The 19,510-nt window shown below is 36.2% G+C and overlaps 1 protein-coding gene and 1 long non-coding RNA gene across 3 annotated transcripts; one reads left to right on the top strand and one right to left on the bottom strand.

Moving 5' to 3' along the window:
• The first annotated feature begins 4,919 nt into the window (after positions 1 to 4,919).
• Positions 4,920 to 11,247, top strand: LOC149800638 (P2X purinoceptor 7-like). The gene is made up of 3 exons (XM_089954649.1): positions 4,920 to 5,260; positions 6,149 to 6,297; positions 10,938 to 11,247. The coding sequence occupies exons 2-3, from the start codon at positions 6,292 to 6,294 to the stop codon at positions 11,193 to 11,195; spliced, it is 264 nt and encodes an 87-aa protein (XP_089810775.1). The 5' UTR covers positions 4,920 to 5,260; positions 6,149 to 6,291; the 3' UTR covers positions 11,196 to 11,247.
• A 1,161-nt stretch (positions 11,248 to 12,408) lies between these two features.
• LOC149800637 (uncharacterized) lies at positions 12,409 to 15,764 on the bottom strand. 2 transcript variants are annotated; one of them, XR_016420540.1, is made up of 5 exons: positions 15,396 to 15,764; positions 14,415 to 14,571; positions 13,515 to 13,616; positions 12,923 to 13,134; positions 12,409 to 12,542 (listed from the first exon to the last, which is right to left on the bottom strand). It is a non-coding gene; the product is annotated as an uncharacterized LOC149800637 (long non-coding RNA). The 2 variants fall into 2 exon arrangements; XR_016420539.1 differs by having other exon boundaries at positions 14,415 to 15,764.
• Positions 15,765 to 19,510: the final 3,746 nt, after the last annotated feature.

The raw sequence follows: 19,510 nt of genomic DNA, 5'->3' as shown, positions 1-19,510 counted from the left end.
CTGATACACACTGGAACATTCTGACCTTCGTAATAACAATAACAGATCGCAGTTAATCACGATTTAGCATTAGTTGTGTACTGTGTAATTGATGTTTTATCGGCTCCATCCTTCTGTGAATCGAATGATGTCATGCAAAAATAAACTATTTACATTCCAAGGGGTTCGTACAGTATAGATTGTATACAGGCTAAACTCTGATGTGACAATTTCTACGCATCATGACGATTTATGTGCCATAGTCGTGCTTTATTTCTTTAGGAATTTACACTGCATAATGATGATGATGATGACGAGGAGGAGGAGGAGGAGGACGACGACGACGATGATGATGATGATTTGAGCGTGAACAGACGGACTCCTTTCAGACTTGTCAAAATTTCAAACTGGTCACATTTTGCAGTCCTCGGCTGGAGCCAGTTACACATCAGCATCTACTGAAAAACTGAGATATTGTATTCACCATTACCTTCTGTGCCTGTCTGTGCGGTTCATAAAGTCAATAGTTGAAAACTAACAAACAATCATGTTAAGTCAATGATATCCGGTCGAGACAGTAAATAGTTGAAAAATAACAAGCAGTCATGTTAATTCAATGATATCCGGTCGAGACGGTCACTTGAGACAAAGCTACTTGCTTTTCGTTCAGGACCGCTGGATACAACATGTCTACTGCCATAAATAGCAAAAACGATAACACATTAAGCTTGTGAATGGGTTTTGAAGACTTCTTGACATAATTTCCACATTAATCCGAGAAACATTTATTTGAATAATAATAATAATAATAATAATAATAATAATCCATTTGCATTCCAGTTAAAAATAACAAGTCATGCTCTGTGTTCCAAGAAACTTTTATGAAATAATCATTTTAAAGCAGTGAAATTGGTTGGAAAAGTTGCAAAACAAGTAAAGTAAATGAAACATATAGCAAGTCGCAAAAGACTCAGTTTAAATTTTAATGGAAGCTGAATTTCTTTTCTTTAAAAATGATGAGTTTGGTTTGGTGTTTCACGGCACAGCAATGATTTAAAGGTATTGGCAAGTAAAACAGTGTGCCTTGCCCAATGAGACAACATGGTAGCTGTTCCAGGATGATATGATGGCGGGAATCGTAACCGCAACCTTTCGGTCATGAGTCCAGTTCCTTAACCATAAAATCACCTCAACTAGAATAACATAATTTTGGTCTCCTAATGGAGAACATTTTCAAATGTTTGCAAATATATAGACGAAAGTCAAGGAAAAGCACGGAATTTAGGGAGATTGCTGTATCGGTCTGCAAATATATACAGGAAAGTCAAGGAAAAGCACGGAATTTAGGGAGATTGCTGTATCGGTCTGCAAATATATACACGAAAGTCAAGGAAAAGCACGGAATTTAGGGAGATTCCTGTATCGGTCTGCAAATATATACAGGAAAGTCAAGGAAAAGCACGGAATTTAGGGAGATTCCTGTATCGGTCTGCAAATATATAGACGAAAGTCAAGGAAAAGCACGGAATTTAGGGAGATTCCTGTATCGGTCTGTAAATATATAAAGAAACGTCAAGGAAAAGCACGGAATTTAGGGAGATTCCTGTATCGGTCTGTAAATATATAAAGAAACGTCAAGGAAAAGCACGGAATTTAGGGAGATTCCTGTATCGGTCTGCAAATATATACAGGAAAGTCAAGGAAAAGCACGGAATTTAGGGAGATTCCTGTATCGGTCTGCAAATATATAGATGAAAGTCAAGGAAAAGCACGGAATTTAGGGAGATTTCTGTATCGGTCTGTAAATATATAAAGAAACGTCAAGGAAAAGCACGGAATTTAGGGAGATTCCTGTATCGGTCTGTAAATATATACAGGAACGTCAAGGAAAAGCACGGAATTTAGGGAGATTCCTGTATCGGTCTGCAAATATATACACGAAAGTCAAGGAAAAGCACGGAATTTAGGGAGATTCCTGTACCGGTCTGTAAATATAAAGACGAAAGACAAGGAAAAGCACGGAATTTAGGGAGATTCCTGTATCGGTCTACAAATATATATAGGAAAGTCAATTAAAAGCACGGAATTTAGGGAGATACCTGTATCGGTCTGCAAATATATAAAGAAACGTCAAGGAAAAGCACGGAATTTAGGGAGATTCCTGTACCGGTCTGTAAATATAAAGACGAAAGACAAGGAAAAGCACGGAATTTAGGGAGATTCCTGTATCGGTCTACAAATATATATAGGAAAGTCAATTAAAAGCACGGAATTTAGGGAGATTCCTGTATCGGTCTGCAAATATATACACGAAAGTCAAGGAAAAGCACGGAATTTAGGGAGATTCCTGTACCGGTCTGTAAATATAAAGACGAAAGACAAGGAAAAGCACGGAATTTAGGGAGATTCCTGTATCGGTCTACAAATATATATAGGAAAGTCAATTAAAAGCACGGAATTTAGGGAGATTCCTGTATCGGTCTGCAAATATATACACGAAAGTCAAGGAAAAGCACGGAATTTAGGGAGATTCCTGTACCGGTCTGTAAATATAAAGACGAAAGACAAGGAAAAGCACGGAATTTAGGGAGATTCCTGTATCGGTCTGCAAATATATACACGAAAGTCAAGCAAAAGCACGGAGTTTAGGAAGATTCCTGTATCGGTCTGCAAAATATGTTATATAGTAGTTGGGATCATTTCCTATTTTTATTTTACTTTCTCGTTTCAAGATGTAAACAAAACCACAGAATGGTCATCGAGGAAACTGTTAAAAGCTCACCCATTATGAGCCCTAGGTTTATCATCTCCCAGTATGAACCCAAAGGTCAGCATCACCCATTATGAACCCAAAAGGTCAGCATCACCCATTTTGAACCAAGGGGTCATTAAAGCAGTATCTTAGTATAAACCCTCCCCTTGAAACAAGACACTGACAACATCACGTTAATGTTAGTTATCGTCCCCACCGGAATTTTCTAAAACAAGAAAGAAAAAAAATCAAAATAAATGAGATATGGAAGGAAAGGTAATCTTCTTAAATTGTTACGAGGTTAAAATAATTTATTCGGAACATCAGATTGAAATTGGTTTTTGAGTGAATGCAGCTTTAAAGGTAGCGTGGTGAGCAAGGTCATAGTACGGCATATAGCAGTATAACATTTAATTTTAGCTATTGAAAGTAACTAACTAGTATAAGTTGTGTTACACAAGATAGAGTCATGCTGTAATACATTCAAAAGAAAGGTTTATGGGACGAGCGATGTTCAATATAGAACCAGGTATGCAAATAATACAATTGAGTGGAGAGTGGAAAAATCGATATACAGGTACACAACTTAAATTTGCATAAAACCTTTGAACCAATTGTAAGTCAGTGTTTGAAATTAAACTGATTGTATTATAACTTTCACTATCGATCCTGTATAAGTATTACATCATTTGATGAGACCACGAATTTCGTGAGATTCGCTATATTTTAAAAATGAACTTATCACGTTCGAAACTTGGAATGTGCGTCGAGAGTTCCCATTCGGACCATTTTGGTTAATTACGAAACAAGGATCGGCTGAGACCTAATAACTGACCACCTTTTTTCATTCATAACATTTCGCTTAATCATACAATCAATCCAATCGCAGTAATAGCTTAAGTCATCTTATAGATTGCGGTTCCGTTTCTTTGTTGAGAAACTTAACTCGAACCAATTGTATGATTTGTTTTTGAGTTACTGCATCGACATATTTTAGCCTCGCAAAAATAGTGATCTTTTTAAATGAGACGGCCGAAGTGTTATTTTATTCCCTTTATTTTGCTAGTGTAAAGTGCGCTCATCTGAGACGTTGTCACTGTTGCACATCTGCGGTATCCACTAACAACACATAACGTATTTTGAACATTAAAATATATTCATGAACAACATGAACCCCATGATGTTAAATAGCTGCGAAAAGACAAGAACTAAAAACGTTATCGGAGCAGCCCGTATTGATTTTGCACTATCTCTTAAATATAGCAATGTTTATGTCTTAATCAAGCAAAGTGCGATCCGCTCGCTGTCTCATGGAGCAAAAGGGTATGTAAAACAGAGCAAGAAAGTCGAATTCGCTTGACTATCATGTCAAAGGAAAATATTACCAAATTATCTTCAAATCCATCTAATGCTCCGTATTATGTCGTCTTTAGGCCCAAGTGACAAACGTTATACAATCAGATGTCACCGCTCATTACACTTTTGGGATACGAATCTGTCAACATCTGGAAGCAACACAAATCAATCTTATCAATGTTGCACAATTCTTTATCCTCAAAATACCCTTACATTTCATAATGTTTTCTTAATATATTTGACCCATCAGTAGGAAAAGTACTAGATCTAGCAAATAGTCTGCAATACAAACAAATGTGCCACTCGCAAATTTAAAGAACAAACAATGACAGAAAAATGACTAAGGCAATTGTGTCCCGATTCTTTATGAAGAAAAGACGACATTCGGATGGATCCAAATAAAATTAAATATTTTAGAAATCAACCAAAATAAACACAGATTCTTTTAATGAACGAAAATAAACATATTTCCTCGTAATCAACCAGAATAAACACATTTGCTCGGAATCAACCAGAATAAACACATATACTCGGAATCAACTAATTTAGACACAAACAAACTCTTCAAGGATTAGAATAAACGTAGAAAATATTTTAAAAAATTAAATTATGAAACTGTAATATAATTCCTTCTTAATTATGAATTCCCTCGTACAAAAAGCAATGCAATTATCTTTCGATAATAATAATAATAATAATAATAATAATCTGATTGTATTAAAGAATTGAATGCATTTCTTTGTTGTTTGAGAGGTGTATGAAGTTGGGCTGGTTACTAATAAAGTTTATGAATCCCAAACGGATTAATGTAAATTGTTGATTTCCTTTAAAGGCACAATAGTGCAGCTGAGGGTGAATTTTCTTGCAAAAATGTTGGGACATTTATGTATATCAACTGATTAAATACTATTTAAAAGGCATTTCTGGGGTAATATCAAGTACATAGGGGTTCTCGTTATGAAATACGAGCTCTCTGAAATCTTCGTACGTAGAGCAACGAATCTATCGTCTCCATGTTGAAATCCCGCTCGGCAGTGATCGGCAGATCCCGAATGAATAACACACATAATTCCGGTGACCGAAATTTGCATAATTATAGGCCACATTGTAAACACTGAAGATGATGACGTAAAACACAACCACGTTACGAGACCGCCCAAAATGTAAACAACGGTGAGTACTATCTTCTTCTGATCTCGTTCTTTTCTTCTTATCCTTTTCCTTTCTAATTTTAATTTTGAGAGGAAACAATGAAATGTATGTAGAACTACTTTTATAGTTATATTTCAAAGTTTTTGTGGTACGAGAATAATTTAAATCGACGTGCTCTGTACAGTATTGCAAAAACCCACAGGTACTCACTCTATTTCTTGCCCAGTAGAATTCGTACTCCCTCACGTCCCCACCACTCAATTTTATAAATGAAAAGCATCAGGCATATTCAAAAATGCTCAAACTTGAGTAATTTTATTAATCAATTTATAAATTCTAACCAGACTGTCACCAGTGGACCCCTAACACCCATCTTTCTGACGTTTCAAACAAAGCGGAAAAGAATTTCTCCAAGTTAATACTTTACATACACAAGGTTTTAAATAAGCTTTTTTTCTTCTTTTTTTTTTTTAAATCTGCGACTAGAATATGGAATCTAGGTTCAAAACTCGGGGCCAGATCATAAAAAAGGTACACACACACAAACGTACAGTCACTTGTCAGCTGAAGTGTGACCACAGCTTTATTCTTGGACATGTTTATTGGGTATTGTGCACACTGAGTAAATAGACACATAGACATTGCTTTGGTGCCCATTCGAGGAAAGTAGGGGCCCTTTTTAAATTTTGGATCCCCACCCCACCCAACAATTGACCTGATCCAGCCCAAACAAAACTTCCATCAAATCACAACCTCTCATGTATTAATTTCTGATCCAAAGTTAGCACTATATTCCTTTAAGTTTGATAAGTAATCATGAATATATTAGTTGTCAAATTATGAAATACATTTACATATTAAAATTCATTAGATAGACTTAAATCAGCTCACTTTCAAGCTCAATTCTAGAGTGCCCTTTAAGAGGAAGAGGGAGGATGAGGCATGGAGCAAGAAGTTGAAAAACCAGATGGGGGAGAGGAGGAAGACATACTGTGCAGCCTAAAAACTGAGCTGACCAAACTCTACACATAGTTCAGACAAGGCAGATAAGAATGAGGGTAATTGTTTATTTATATCTTGCAAAACAAGTATTGACAGATACTGAAATATGTTTGGTACTAAGTAACTTGGCAAAGACTCTAATATCTATGTCAGTAGTGTTTTGCTCAACTTAGAAAATGCATACTTGTATTAAAAGATTAGTTATTTTACCAAACAATGTATGTTTAAACTGCTTTACTTTTTGTTGCTACTCAACACCCCACCCCAGTATGATTTGATAAAGGAAGACTATGCACAGATACCATAGAAAATACAGAGGCCACCTCATTTATACGGCCACCTTATATAATACCAAAATGGTAAAAGTATTATGGAAACAATCTCATAGAGTACCCCACTGCACGATGAAATACATATAATTGATATGAAGCTAAATACAGAAGGTTTTAACATGGCTCACTTAAATGTACACGGTATGGTGGAAAAAATAGAACAGATTAAGTTAATGTTGTCTTCCAAGGAAAATAATATGCATGTTTTAGGACTCACTAAAACCAACTTAAATGCTAGCCACAATGATAATCTATTTCACTGTCAAGGCTACAATAAACCATTATGCAGGAACAGAGAGACAGCGGGGGTGGATGTGTGTGTCTTGTATACATTACAAGTCGTAAACGCAGAAAGGCGACCTGACTTGGGGTCACATGAAATTGAGAGTATCTGGGTGGAAATTTCTTAAAATAATGCAGAATCATTCCTAGTTGGTTTCATTTATAGGTCACCTTCCTCCAAAGCAATTTGGAATGATAACTCTTTGAAACAAATAGAAAATGTTCATGCACAGGAGAAAGAAACATCTATACTCAGCAGTGTAAATAAGGACCTACTCAATACTCAAATAAGGAGTAACTGGATGGAATTTTTTTAATCATTAGGCCTAGTCCAGCTGGTAAATGAGCCCACAAGTGTAACAGAAATATCAAGCACTCTTATTGATCACATTTATACCAACCTACCAAACAATGTGGCTTATGTTAATGTACCAAATGTTGGTCTTAGTGACCACTATCCTACTTTTTTGACAACAAAGGTTAAATGCAACATAAATAGGAACAATACACACAAAACTATCACTTACAGATCTTTCCAAAATTGAAGTAAATAACAATTTCAAGATGACCTATATAAAGTTCCATGAAATATTATCCAAAATTTTGATGACATTATGTGAAGCTCTAAAAGTGTAGACTGATTTATGAATGTAGTCTCTAAGCATGCACCACTAAAAGTACATTGAGTAAAGTATGAAATCCAACCTAACTGATTTACAGTTACTACTGAAATTCTAGATACTATGAAGACACGAGACCAATTGAAGGCTATGGGAAACCATGCACAATATCAAGTATGGGGAAATAACATGACAAGTATGAATGAAAAGGCTAAAAAAAAACTTTTTATCAATCAATGCTTGAAAACACAAAGAGCAACACAAACTCCATATGGAAAGTCTTCAGTGAATTCATTGGGGTAACACACAAAGATCAGACAAATAAAATTCACTCACTTCTGGTAAATGACACAAAAGTCACTGATGACACTGACATTGCAAATATTTTGAGTGATTTTTTTTCACTAACGTTACCAGTGATAGAAAACAACTATAATGAACTGAAAAATCCCTAAGGAGGGATGTTTCTCTATCCCACAGGTATAAAAAAACAAAAATGCTAAAAATTGTCTCAGTAAACTTGATTTCAAGAAAGCTACAGGACTTGATCAGATTGGTCCACCACTCATTAAAACTTCTGCCTCAGCTATTTCAGATAGCGTAACATTCATAATCAATTTAAATATTGTAACCTCATCTGTACCTAAAATAAGGAAAACTGCAAAAGTAATGCCTATGCACAAATCTGGTTCTAAGAATGATGCTGATAACTACCAGCCAATTTCAATACAACCAAAACTTGTCAAAATTGATTGAAAAACATGTCCATGACTCGTTCATGTCATATTTAATGAAACAGTTGCTGTTACACCCTATTCAATCAGGTTTTAGACAGAAACATTCATGTGAGGCTGACCTGATCTCTCTAACTGATAAATGGCTTCAACCACTTGATCAAAGTTGAATAATAGGATCTCTATTTGTAGATTTCAGGAAAGTTTATGGGTTGGTGTACATGAAATTCTTTTAAGAAACTGTAAATCAACCAATGTGATGAAAGCACAATTAGATGGTTTACTTCAAAGTTAAGTGAGAGAACACAACATGTTTAAATAAATAATGTTCTGTCGGAACCTGGAACAATTAGATATGGAGTACCACAAGGTTCAATTTTTGGTCCATTACTATTGATACTATTTATTAATGGCCTACCACTTTTTACTAAGGGACTCAATTTCATCTACAGATCTCAATGCAGATGACACAACATTGTCAGACATCCAAAACACAAAGCACAAACTATAAATTTATTTACAGGATGCCCTAAACAAACTGGACAACTGGTGCACATGCAATGGCATAGTGGTAAATAATGGAAGAACTAAAATATTACTTGTTTCAACATGGCAATAAAGAACAAATCTTGGTAGTGATGAACTATGTCTGACATGGAAGGATACAAATTTGCAAATGATTTGTCATGATAGACTACTTGGTGTTTTGGTAGATAATAACCTATCATGGACTGAACATGTCAGTAAAAAAGTTAATTCAAGTTTATCAGTAGGATAAGTTACAGAAAACTATTTTATAACAGTTACATACAACCCTATTTAGACAACTGTAACACAATGTGGAGTAATTCAAATGATAAAATCATAGCAAAGCTGGGACATCTTAAAACAAGTGCATTCAGGCTATATCAATCCAGAAAGTAAGCAAGGAAAATTTTAGCTGGTAAGTTAAAATTATTACCTATTAAAGACTGAGTCTGGTTGAGAAAAGCCAAAGTAATGTACATGATATCCAATAATAGTGCTCCTGAATATTTACAATCACTATTCAAGTATAGGCTACCTGGTAATACTCCACAACTGTGATCCATGTCTACCAAACAGTATAAAATTCCCAAACCAAATAAGGAATTATTCAAAAAATGTTTCCAGTACTCTGGAACTTTGCTCTGGAATAGTATTCCAGTTGACTTTAGAAATGTCAACTCTCTTTCCTTCTTCCAAACCAATATATACAGCAGCTTCAGAGATACAATTAAAATAGATAAATTCATTTGTATGAGGGCCTAAATGTAGATTGGCTAAAATCATTTCATATATAGGTATTAGTGATCAATGCTAGTGGCATACAAACATTCAATACTATTAAGGTCAACTTGCTCTTTTTTCAATTTAATTAATAAACCAGCTTAAGTAATACATTTATTAGTTTTATTTTTTTAAAATACAAAATGGGAACAAAAAGTCTATGCAATCTTACTTTGGAGTTCAGCAATTAGACCTGACTAGATTGCAGTTGTTTTTAAAAATTAGACATGTACAGAATTCATATAGCCATTTAAGTCTTGTGAAATAAATACTACACTTTTATTCTTCTGTTTTAAATATGATGTATGCCTTAATGTGTATTTCTAAAGCCCCAAAATATATTAAGATAATACTATATATGCAATATCATGATAAACATAAGGACTTAATATTCCTAAATTGTTTTATTTATCCAGAATTTAGACTGACATGAAGGCTTTCAAGGAACTTTTTTTTTCTTCATATCTGATCTAACATTTTTGGGTAAGAATTTTAATTGCCCAGTCTGCTTGGCATTCAATGTTTCCACCTTTGAACTGGTGATTACTGCAAATGATTTCTGTATAACAAATTTACTCGATTCAATGGCAGTTTTGAAATTTCTTTAATTCTTTCAATAACTTTTATATATTCCTATAGCGTGTTATTGCCAAAGCTTAAACTTTTTATGTACAAAATGTATATCACAAAAGGTATGAATAACTTGACAGGTATGTTTGCTACATTACAGAAAACCTCTTTCTGTATACGGGATATGTGTAGCACATGCCTATGAATGTACAACTTGCACTTTGTACCAATAAAATCAAAATACTGCATCAATTTACAAACAGAATTAAAACTTTGATAGTTACTCTTGCAATACAACATTTACAATGAATTCCATTTCCAAGGTGGACTCTCAAAGATTGATAATTGATGTACATATATGATTGTTGTAAATGTTATTTCTTTGCAACCACTGTGAAAGAATTTTAAAATTGTAAGCCGTCCAAAAACAGACATGCATACATTTGCAAATGATAAGGACTTTGTTTTAATTTACAAATGATACTCATTGAGTAGATTCTTTTCATTACCTGATTTCAACGTGGGTACCTCACTATACTAAACAAATCTAAGCTGCGATCAGCCATTCCTATTTGATCCCAATGCAGGAGTCTCTGACTTCTAGAAATGCTCCCCAAAAACTCTGAGCTGTCCATCTTAACATGAACTATCAGTTCTAGTTGCGATGGAACTCTCAGTGTTCATGTCAAAATAAAAACCATGTGCAGTTTTGATCCACATGTATTTCACAGTGGAATTTGCTGATCGAAGATGAATAACATCTGAATAAGCGCATGCACCTATTATTTCTTATAATATATTTTTTTTTTCATTTTAGAAATAGCATATTACAATTGGAATACTTTTTCAGATTTTTCAAGATCTAATCCTTGATGAGGCTGTACTTGCCTTGTCCAGGATGTACAGACGAAATGTTTTTGTCCTCAACAATAAAGTTGACTTGATGAGTGCCAACAGTCATGCTACCTATAGGCAGTTCATGCTACGGCAACATGGAAGGTTGGGGTCTGGACAGAGACGTGTAATTCCTTCTTGCTGTTTCTGGCAGATACATGACAAATATCCAGATGGACAATACACTGGCTTCATCCCCTCTAGGCTTGCATGAACATAAACACTTTCGTGCATGTATGAGTTTGTATATAAATGAATACAATTGATTTTATTCATTATTTTGTTATAAATGAACATAACATTGCATCAAACAATAATGCTTTCAGATTTTTTTATAAAACTAGTCTATTTCTGCCTATGAACAATGAAGGCACGATCATAAATAATCAATATAAAATGTTTTCAGCAACTGCAGATACAATATTATACATTATTTTATTTTCAACTACTGATATTTCAGGATATTATATAAAGTGTAACCTGCCTTAGCTGACACCTCATATATCAGACACTGTTTCATATTTTACATAACTAAAATCGAGAGATCTCCTTCACCACACCAGAACTAGAGTTGATGGTGGTTCTTGAGGTGCCAGGTTTCTACAAATTCTCCTGGGATCATCTTCCTTTAGTTCTCTTCTCCTCTGCATACCTTGCTTTCCCTCAAGTTGACAGATAAGGGTTTTCTTTATAAACTCCCTGATGTGGGGATGTTTTCTTTATCTTGCAAGGGTAGACGGACCATCTACCCCTTTTTTTGTGTTGCAACATCGATGCCTGTTTTAAAGAAAATTTTATTTTCTTAACATGTGTGACAAGCATCCCCATGCTAACCCATATTAACTTTTTACCCAATATTAGAGCCTCATGATCAGTTCCCAAGAAGGAGTTGTTGAGGGTTTGTTTTTGTTCTTATTTGTTCTATCCACAAAATACTATGTGAGACAGGATGCATTTTTGCCCATTCCTTCAGAAAGCAACATGTTTTCATGAACAGGTATTAGCTAGTAATCATCATGATGACAGCATCTACCCCAAACGTCCTGAGGACATTCCATAAACCCCATATATCCTTAATAAAGTGTGTCAGTCCCTTGGGAAGTGCTATACATATCACTGGATCTAATTATTAGACTTGCATTGCTCAAATAAAAATAAATATCCACTAGAATGATAACAATACTAATTACAAGATCTGTATGCATGAAAATATTAAGATTCCTTACCACAAATATAAATGTGTGCCGATTGTTGCAAAAAGACTTGTATCTAATAAAAAGTTTTCATGACTTGTACATGTGAATAATACTCCATTCATCTGATCTCCAGGCAGGGATCATAATGCACAATCAATATATAAAATTATTTCTAATGTCCTGTAGTGAAACAAGCTTACACTATCTCCCCTTCTTTGTTTCTCATTACACCTCAGCCACTATGTACATTGTGATCCAAAGCAGCTAGCTCATTCCTAATCCTGTACACAGGAGGGATGTATGAAAATCTCAAGGCACTGGACATCATGATCTGCTGATGAAAAACTTCAAGCTCAGCAGTGCTTCTGCAATTATCAAAAACATGTATCTTGTAACATGTGTTATTTGTAATCTGCTAACAGATTAATACAATTATTAAACAATCATTACTGTTGGTAATTTTTGCATACATAAAATCTTTACTGAAGTGTTTATTGATAGAGTCTCATGGAATTGTTTATACCTGAAGTGCATGTATTATACCTGAAATTACCAAAGACTTGAGAAGGAGAGTCACTATACATGCATCATGTGCACACATCTTATGAATTCTAACTTATTCAGATCTTCAAATGGTAAATATATACAGTAATTTATTATTTAAATGAGAATATAAATATTTAAATAGGTCTTCACATTTTTCTTTTAAATACCATGCAATTGTTGCAATCCTGAAATGGCATACCTGAAATTTAGGAACCTTTGGTCCAAGAGCACCTGTGCCAAGGTTTTCAGCACTTTGGCTTTCTTCTTGGGATCATCTTCATCAAGCCAAGGCTTTGTCAGCTCTTAATTCTCCAGGTAAGGTTCATGAAGACATTTATTAATGCCCTGGCCATGTGAGAGGATCTACTCATGTGTATTGGTGATGTGATTTAGGACACTCGTCAAGATACTCTGAAAGAATGCCACAATCAATACCTTTAGCACCTAAAGCTGGTCTCTTTTGTCATGGTGACCCCATATTGATAAGACAACTTGATTTATATCATAAAGTTAAAGCTATATTGTAGAACTGGCTAATAGTTAGCGTAGCAGGATTCAAATTTTCCTCAGATCATTGTTCCTTCAAGATTCCACATTACTATGACATTTCAAATAAATTACTTTTAATAAACTACATACCTAGAAGATTTGGTGATGAATAAATATGGATAAAAAATACATTAAAAGAAATCAGAAGATAAGGATTATGCACTGTAATTTTGATTTCATACAAAAGTATACAATAGCAAATGTTTACATCTATGTTTCAAATAAAAGGACTGAAAACTCACAAAAAGTTGTCCAAAGCTGCTAGCAGTCTTGCATGAAAACCAAAACTGGTTCATGTATTGGGACCATTGTAATAAAGCCATATTATCCATTTGTTTGACAACCTTGAAAAGTAGGTAGATAAAATAAAGTTAAAAATGCATGAAAAGCAATCATCAAAACAGTAACAGCTTTTCAATTCCAACAGTTTTATAACAGTAAAGACTGAAAACAAACAAGTCATTTAATTCCCAAGAATAAAAAATGAAATTTAAAAAGAACTTACAATATTGTAAATTAAATCCTAAATAAGTTATATCACCAGTCCTAATGAATAAAGTTCTAATGAACTGCCAGTGGTTTCCAAAAACAAACTTCAACTGTTATCTCAGTATTTTGTTTTTAAATTAAATATGTCTTATGTGCATTCATCATGAGCTAAGTGGATAGATGGGAAGAAGGTGTTAGCAAGAACTGCATGAGGGACATAGATACATGTATAAATGGGAAACGGCATAAAGAAAGCATATGAGGCATGTAGACACAATTTCAATATACAATCACTGGTCCTCTAAGTATTAAGTTGGGGAAAAAATCCAGCTGTGATTATTGGGTTAGCCAGCACAGTATACCGTAATGTTTTTTGCATAACCAAAACAATGACAGTTCAAATTATGCCTTTTTCTATGCATCAAGTGGCTCAGTTGAAATACCCAACCCCACTTCTGAGAAAGCGAAATTCATGGGTTTTTTTCGAACTCAAACTAAGAAAAGCACGAAGTGGGAACTCAACCTGCTGGCAGTTATAATGATGTCCTTTATCAGGATTGCATTTGTTACATCATTGTTTTCAGCAGAATGACAATTGTAAGACAACCCCCACCCACACACAAAAAAACATGCAAGAAATTTGTCATTTTTACCTTCCTGATTCAATAGCAAATGCTTCAGATACTGAAGGTGTCTTCATTCTCTCAGTATGTTGCAAAAGCACTTAGCCAGGTGTTGATGTGAAGCATGAAAATGTACTGGCCATCGGTTCTGTATGCTTGGGTTCATCTTTTGCTATATTCTTTGTAACTTAAAATATGAATTAAATATTCATTTCTATTATAAGTTATGCTTTAAATCTGTTTCTTTGTGCACTGTGTTAAACACTTAGAACTGAAATACTTCATTTAAGCAAGAATACATAATAATAGATCTTAAAAAAATCCACATCAATAAAACTAATTTGACTGCAGCTAAAAACTTTAACTGATAACAATCTGCCAGCCATATATTCTGGTAGCACTACAACATCCTTTCCTATCATGACCAGAGATCCTTTTGTAACTGTAGTCAATACAGTGCTTTATAATAGATTTACTAGTAGTTGAAAGATGTACAATAAAATCTTGTTATTTTATCCATCAGGTTTACATGATAAGGTTATTAAACTTTTATGCAAGTAATGTGCATGTCACATTAACCTAAGGGGTGTGTGTGTGTGACGGAGAGAGGGGGATATATATGATATAAATAATGATAACGCTTGTAAATGTATCTAAGTTCCCTCGTGAATTCTAAAAAAGACCTGTCTCACGAAGATAATTGACAGGTGTACAAAATGACCTTTATGAGCACGCTGTTATAAAAAATAAAAAATATACATGTATTCCACCCCAACATACAATACATACAATGCAGTCACCGAGTGAAATATTATCAGCCGATCACATCTAAATTGGGCATATCACAAAGCATGTCCTTGTGCAAACATTGTATTGATAAACCAGTGTGCTTTCAAACATAATGTAGGAACAAGATATTGAAAAATGGAGAACACTTATACATAGACATCACAGTCACTTGATGCTAGGAAACCTAATGTGTATCACCATATAACACAGAAATTGGCTTACCTGTCCAACAACAACTTCGCCATTTCAGTGCCTGATGCCAGTCCTAACTCTTACATCAATGCTCTCCAGCGAACAGGCTGGTCCCCAAGACGAATCCTTGATAAGTCCCGTTCGGTTTCTCAGACAGTTTTTCGACGTTTCTTGTCGGAAAGCGACAAGCGCGGGCGACCTTTACGTTTTTGACTCTCACGTGTGTCCGCCATTTTTGTTTATAGTAGATATTTAAATTACAACCACGTGACTCATAACCCGCCCACTGGACGAAGATGACGTATACGTTTTTGTGGTCACGTGAGGCTTCCGTAACAGTTCGTGACCTACAAGTTTCAATTAAAGCGGGCCCCCACAAAAATTCATATTCTCTCGTTTATTTATCGATTGCCCAATTTAATCTTCTCAAACTAGGTTATTTTGAATTATTTCTGCTTATAAGTCGACACATTTCACTAGTTACATGATCTGTAACATTCACAAAATTACAAACACTCTGCACTATTGTGCCTTTAAATAATCTGTATGAAAAATATGTGTATTAAAAATATGTATATTAAAAATAAAACATGATCTTTAAAAAGCTGACACAAAACTAAAAATGGACCAATTGTTGTCAAATATAAGGTGAAATTTTCTCAAGAGACTCGGAGAATGAAAAATTGACTCATTTGAAAGAACTGAATCAGGCATCAAAAGAAACACTCTCTGAAGAACAGGCAAGAAAGGTAGATAAGTTTCTCTGGGACTATCAGTCACTCTTTGCCGTATCTGATGCTGGTCTTGGAAGGATTACAAAGGCGCGACACAAAATTGAAACAATGAGCTCGAGACCAAGAAAACGACCCATGAGACGATTTCCGATCCACGCCGAGTAAAAAACTGAGAATCATAAGAACGATATATTGAAGACAAGGATAATTGCACCATCTTCCGGTCCATGGTCGTTGCCAGTGGTTTTATTAAAGAAAAAGGATGGCAAACGAGGTTCTGTGTCGACTACCGTGCCTTGAACGAATTGAATGCGAAAGGCGTCTACTGTGGATCGACGACTCGCTTGATTCACTATCAGGAGTAACTTGGTGTTCGACTTTAGACTTCGTGAGTGGATATTATCATGTAGAAATGGAGCCAGAGGACCGCTCGAAGACGTCATTCGCAACGAAGCAAGGTTTATAGTTCAGTGTTATGCCGTTCGGGCCCTGTAATGCACGTGGGACCTTCGAAAGACTGATGGAGACTGTTCTGGCGGGACTGCAGTGGCAGATAATTTTTGTGTACCTCAACGGCATAATAATCTTCTGACGCATGTTCGAAAAAAAGATGTTGGATTGTCTGACAGATCTTTGACAGGTTTCTGGAAGCTAGTCTGAAGCTCAAGCCCAATAAATGTCGTTTGTACGCAAAAGAAGTAAAGTACTGGGGACATAGTGTGTTGAAGGAGAGGTTACGTACAGATCCAGAGAAAGTGTCTGCCGCTTCTTAGGACTATTCTCATATTATCGCCGATTCATATCGTGATTTGCCAATATTGAAGCTAGATTACACGGACTGACAGAAAAAGGAAGATCTTTTGTCACTACTGAGAAATTGTCAGTCTTTGTTCGACGCGTTCAGCGAGATGATTGACGACATGCGCTATATTAGCATTCCCAGAGCCTGGAAAGCCCTTAATTCTTGACAAAGACGCGAGCTACATTGGACTTGGAGCTAGCTTGTCACAAGTTCACAACGGATGCGAGAGGGTTGTAACATATGCTGGTTGATTGCTAATTAAAGCCGAGAAAAGATACTGCATGACAACAAAAGAGCTATTGGCGGTCGTATTCTTTGTGAAATATTTCAAGCATTACATGTATAGAAGACGTTTCTTGATTAGGAAAGACCAGAGCTCCCTGAAGTGGTAAGTGTATGTCAGAAATCCGGGAGGGCAACTCGCAAGAGGGATCGAAGTCTTGTCGCAGCATCAGTTTGAGATTCGACATCATTTCGGAAGACTGCATCGTAAAGCTGACGCCTTTTCCAGAGGTTTCAAGCAGAGACACAAGCCGAGAAGGAAGAAACGAAAGTAAGCAGCGATGAGCCGTCGACAGGACGGAGTGTTACGACAGATACCAGTAGCTAATATTCGGACGTCCTGTGGTAGAGACGAATTCGCTGAGACTAAGAAATCTGACCTGAATGTCGCAATGATAATAAGCTGGCTGGTATGCAAATAATGAACACCGTGGGAAGAAATTGCCAAATATGGCGTGCTAGTGAAAAGCCTCTGGAGTCAGTGGAACTAGCTAGAGGTACAGAACGCCATACTCTGTCGCAGATGGGAGTCTCACGATGGTGGGGAAATTCACAGTCAAGCTATTGTTTCATGAGAAAAGAGAAATGATGTTCTACATATGGCTCATGATTCGCGCAGTGGAGGACACCTTGGCATCAGAACAACTCTAGAGAAGATCAGAAAAGGTGTCGGACTTTAGAAAGATGTGCGAATGTGGTGCCAGAGATGAGAGGCATATGCGAAGCGAAAGTCACCAGGAAAGAAAAGGCGAGCCCCAATGCAGCTGATTTCGACAGGAGTTCCGATAGAAGGTATATCTGACGTCATCTTAAGGACACTTCCGAAGACCGAACATGGAAACATTTACATTCTCGTGATCGCCGACTACTTTACGAAATGGACTGCCTTGCCCGGAAGTTCCAAACGTCGCAAAACTGATATAGGAGGAGGCCGTCACGCCTTTTTGGTGTGCCAAGACAGATTCACACGGATCAAGGCCGACAGAGTGAACTCTTTCGTGAAATGTGTCTACTCCTTAGAATCGAGAAAACTAGGACAAGTCCGTACCATGTTCAAAATGACGGCATTGTGGAAAGGATGAACAGAACGCTTGAGAGCATGCTTGTCTGCTTTCGTCGAATAACAAATCAAGAGAATGGGACGAACACCTCCAGTACCAGTCTTGTTGCGGCTTACCCCATCGACATGATGACAAAAATGCTCCCAGTGAACGAAAGCGACAATGGAGAATCAAGAACAGCTGGCGATGAGAAACCCAAGAGACAGACCAAATTACCTAAGAAGCTGGATGAATTCTACGTTGAACTTTTCTAATCCGTAAAGCAGCAGGGAAGTTGTACAGACCATACGTTCCAGACCAAATAAAGCTTCCTACGAGAACTTTCTCCGTAGAAGCCTCAGATTTCAAAAATAAGCCTTCCTACGAAAATTAATTTGCGTAAATTCAACCCCGATTGCAATTTTTGTGTGCAAATTCCGATGATTCTGGACAAGTAAAAAAGGGGGGGGGGGAATTTATTCTGGTGTCGATGAAGTTTGCAAAGTTTGGCTGCCTTTTCATGAATAAATTTGATCGAGACCGATTCGATATCTACTACGCGGATCGTGAAGATTAATCGTGATAAAACCATGTGGTGTTGCCTGGGCGCGGCTGAAGAAATTTTTGAATTTGTTTATGTCCATATCGCCGTTGCACCAAGTCTGATGAATATTTCTTAGCGTGTGAGTATCGACGCCATTGAAAACCGACAAAATGTTACAATTGTCCCTAATTACCTTTGGAATTTGCGTATATCGCTGCGTCACGTAAATAACATCGGTATTCTTGTGTCGGCCACGCGAGAATATCCTAGCCGGATTAGTTTGCTTATCCAGCATAACATCATCGAATACAACAAGATTATTAACATCGCCATCTAAATTTTCCACGGATGGGGTTTCATTGATGTCTGTGATGAATTCGATTGTGCCTTCGTCGGTATTGTCGCTAAATTCCTTTAGTACCTGATAACAACGCTGATCATCAACGGACGGTGCAACCAAATACAATTTGTCCCATTTTAACCATCGCATTATCAAATTTAACAACAACTGCGTCTTTCCAGAACCAGACGGGCCAATAATTATCATCCTAATCGAATTCGGTAACACCGCGTTGTGTTTCACCTGCTCGCGTCGCTTCGTGGCGGAAAAATCAATTACATTCATGTTACTAGAATACATGGATCTATATTGTGTTAAGTGTCGCACTCACACAGCTACGATAAATCCAACCGAAATCGTCACACGCAATAACAGGAACGCAATTGCAGGAGAATGCGAAGTT

This window comes from Sinohyriopsis cumingii, chromosome 4 (genome assembly GCF_028554795.1).
Source record: "Sinohyriopsis cumingii isolate HCF-2022 chromosome 4, ASM2855479v2, whole genome shotgun sequence".
In the NCBI taxonomy this organism is placed as follows: domain Eukaryota; kingdom Metazoa; phylum Mollusca; class Bivalvia; order Unionida; family Unionidae; genus Sinohyriopsis; species Sinohyriopsis cumingii.
This window is presented reverse-complemented; position numbering and strand designations above follow the sequence as displayed.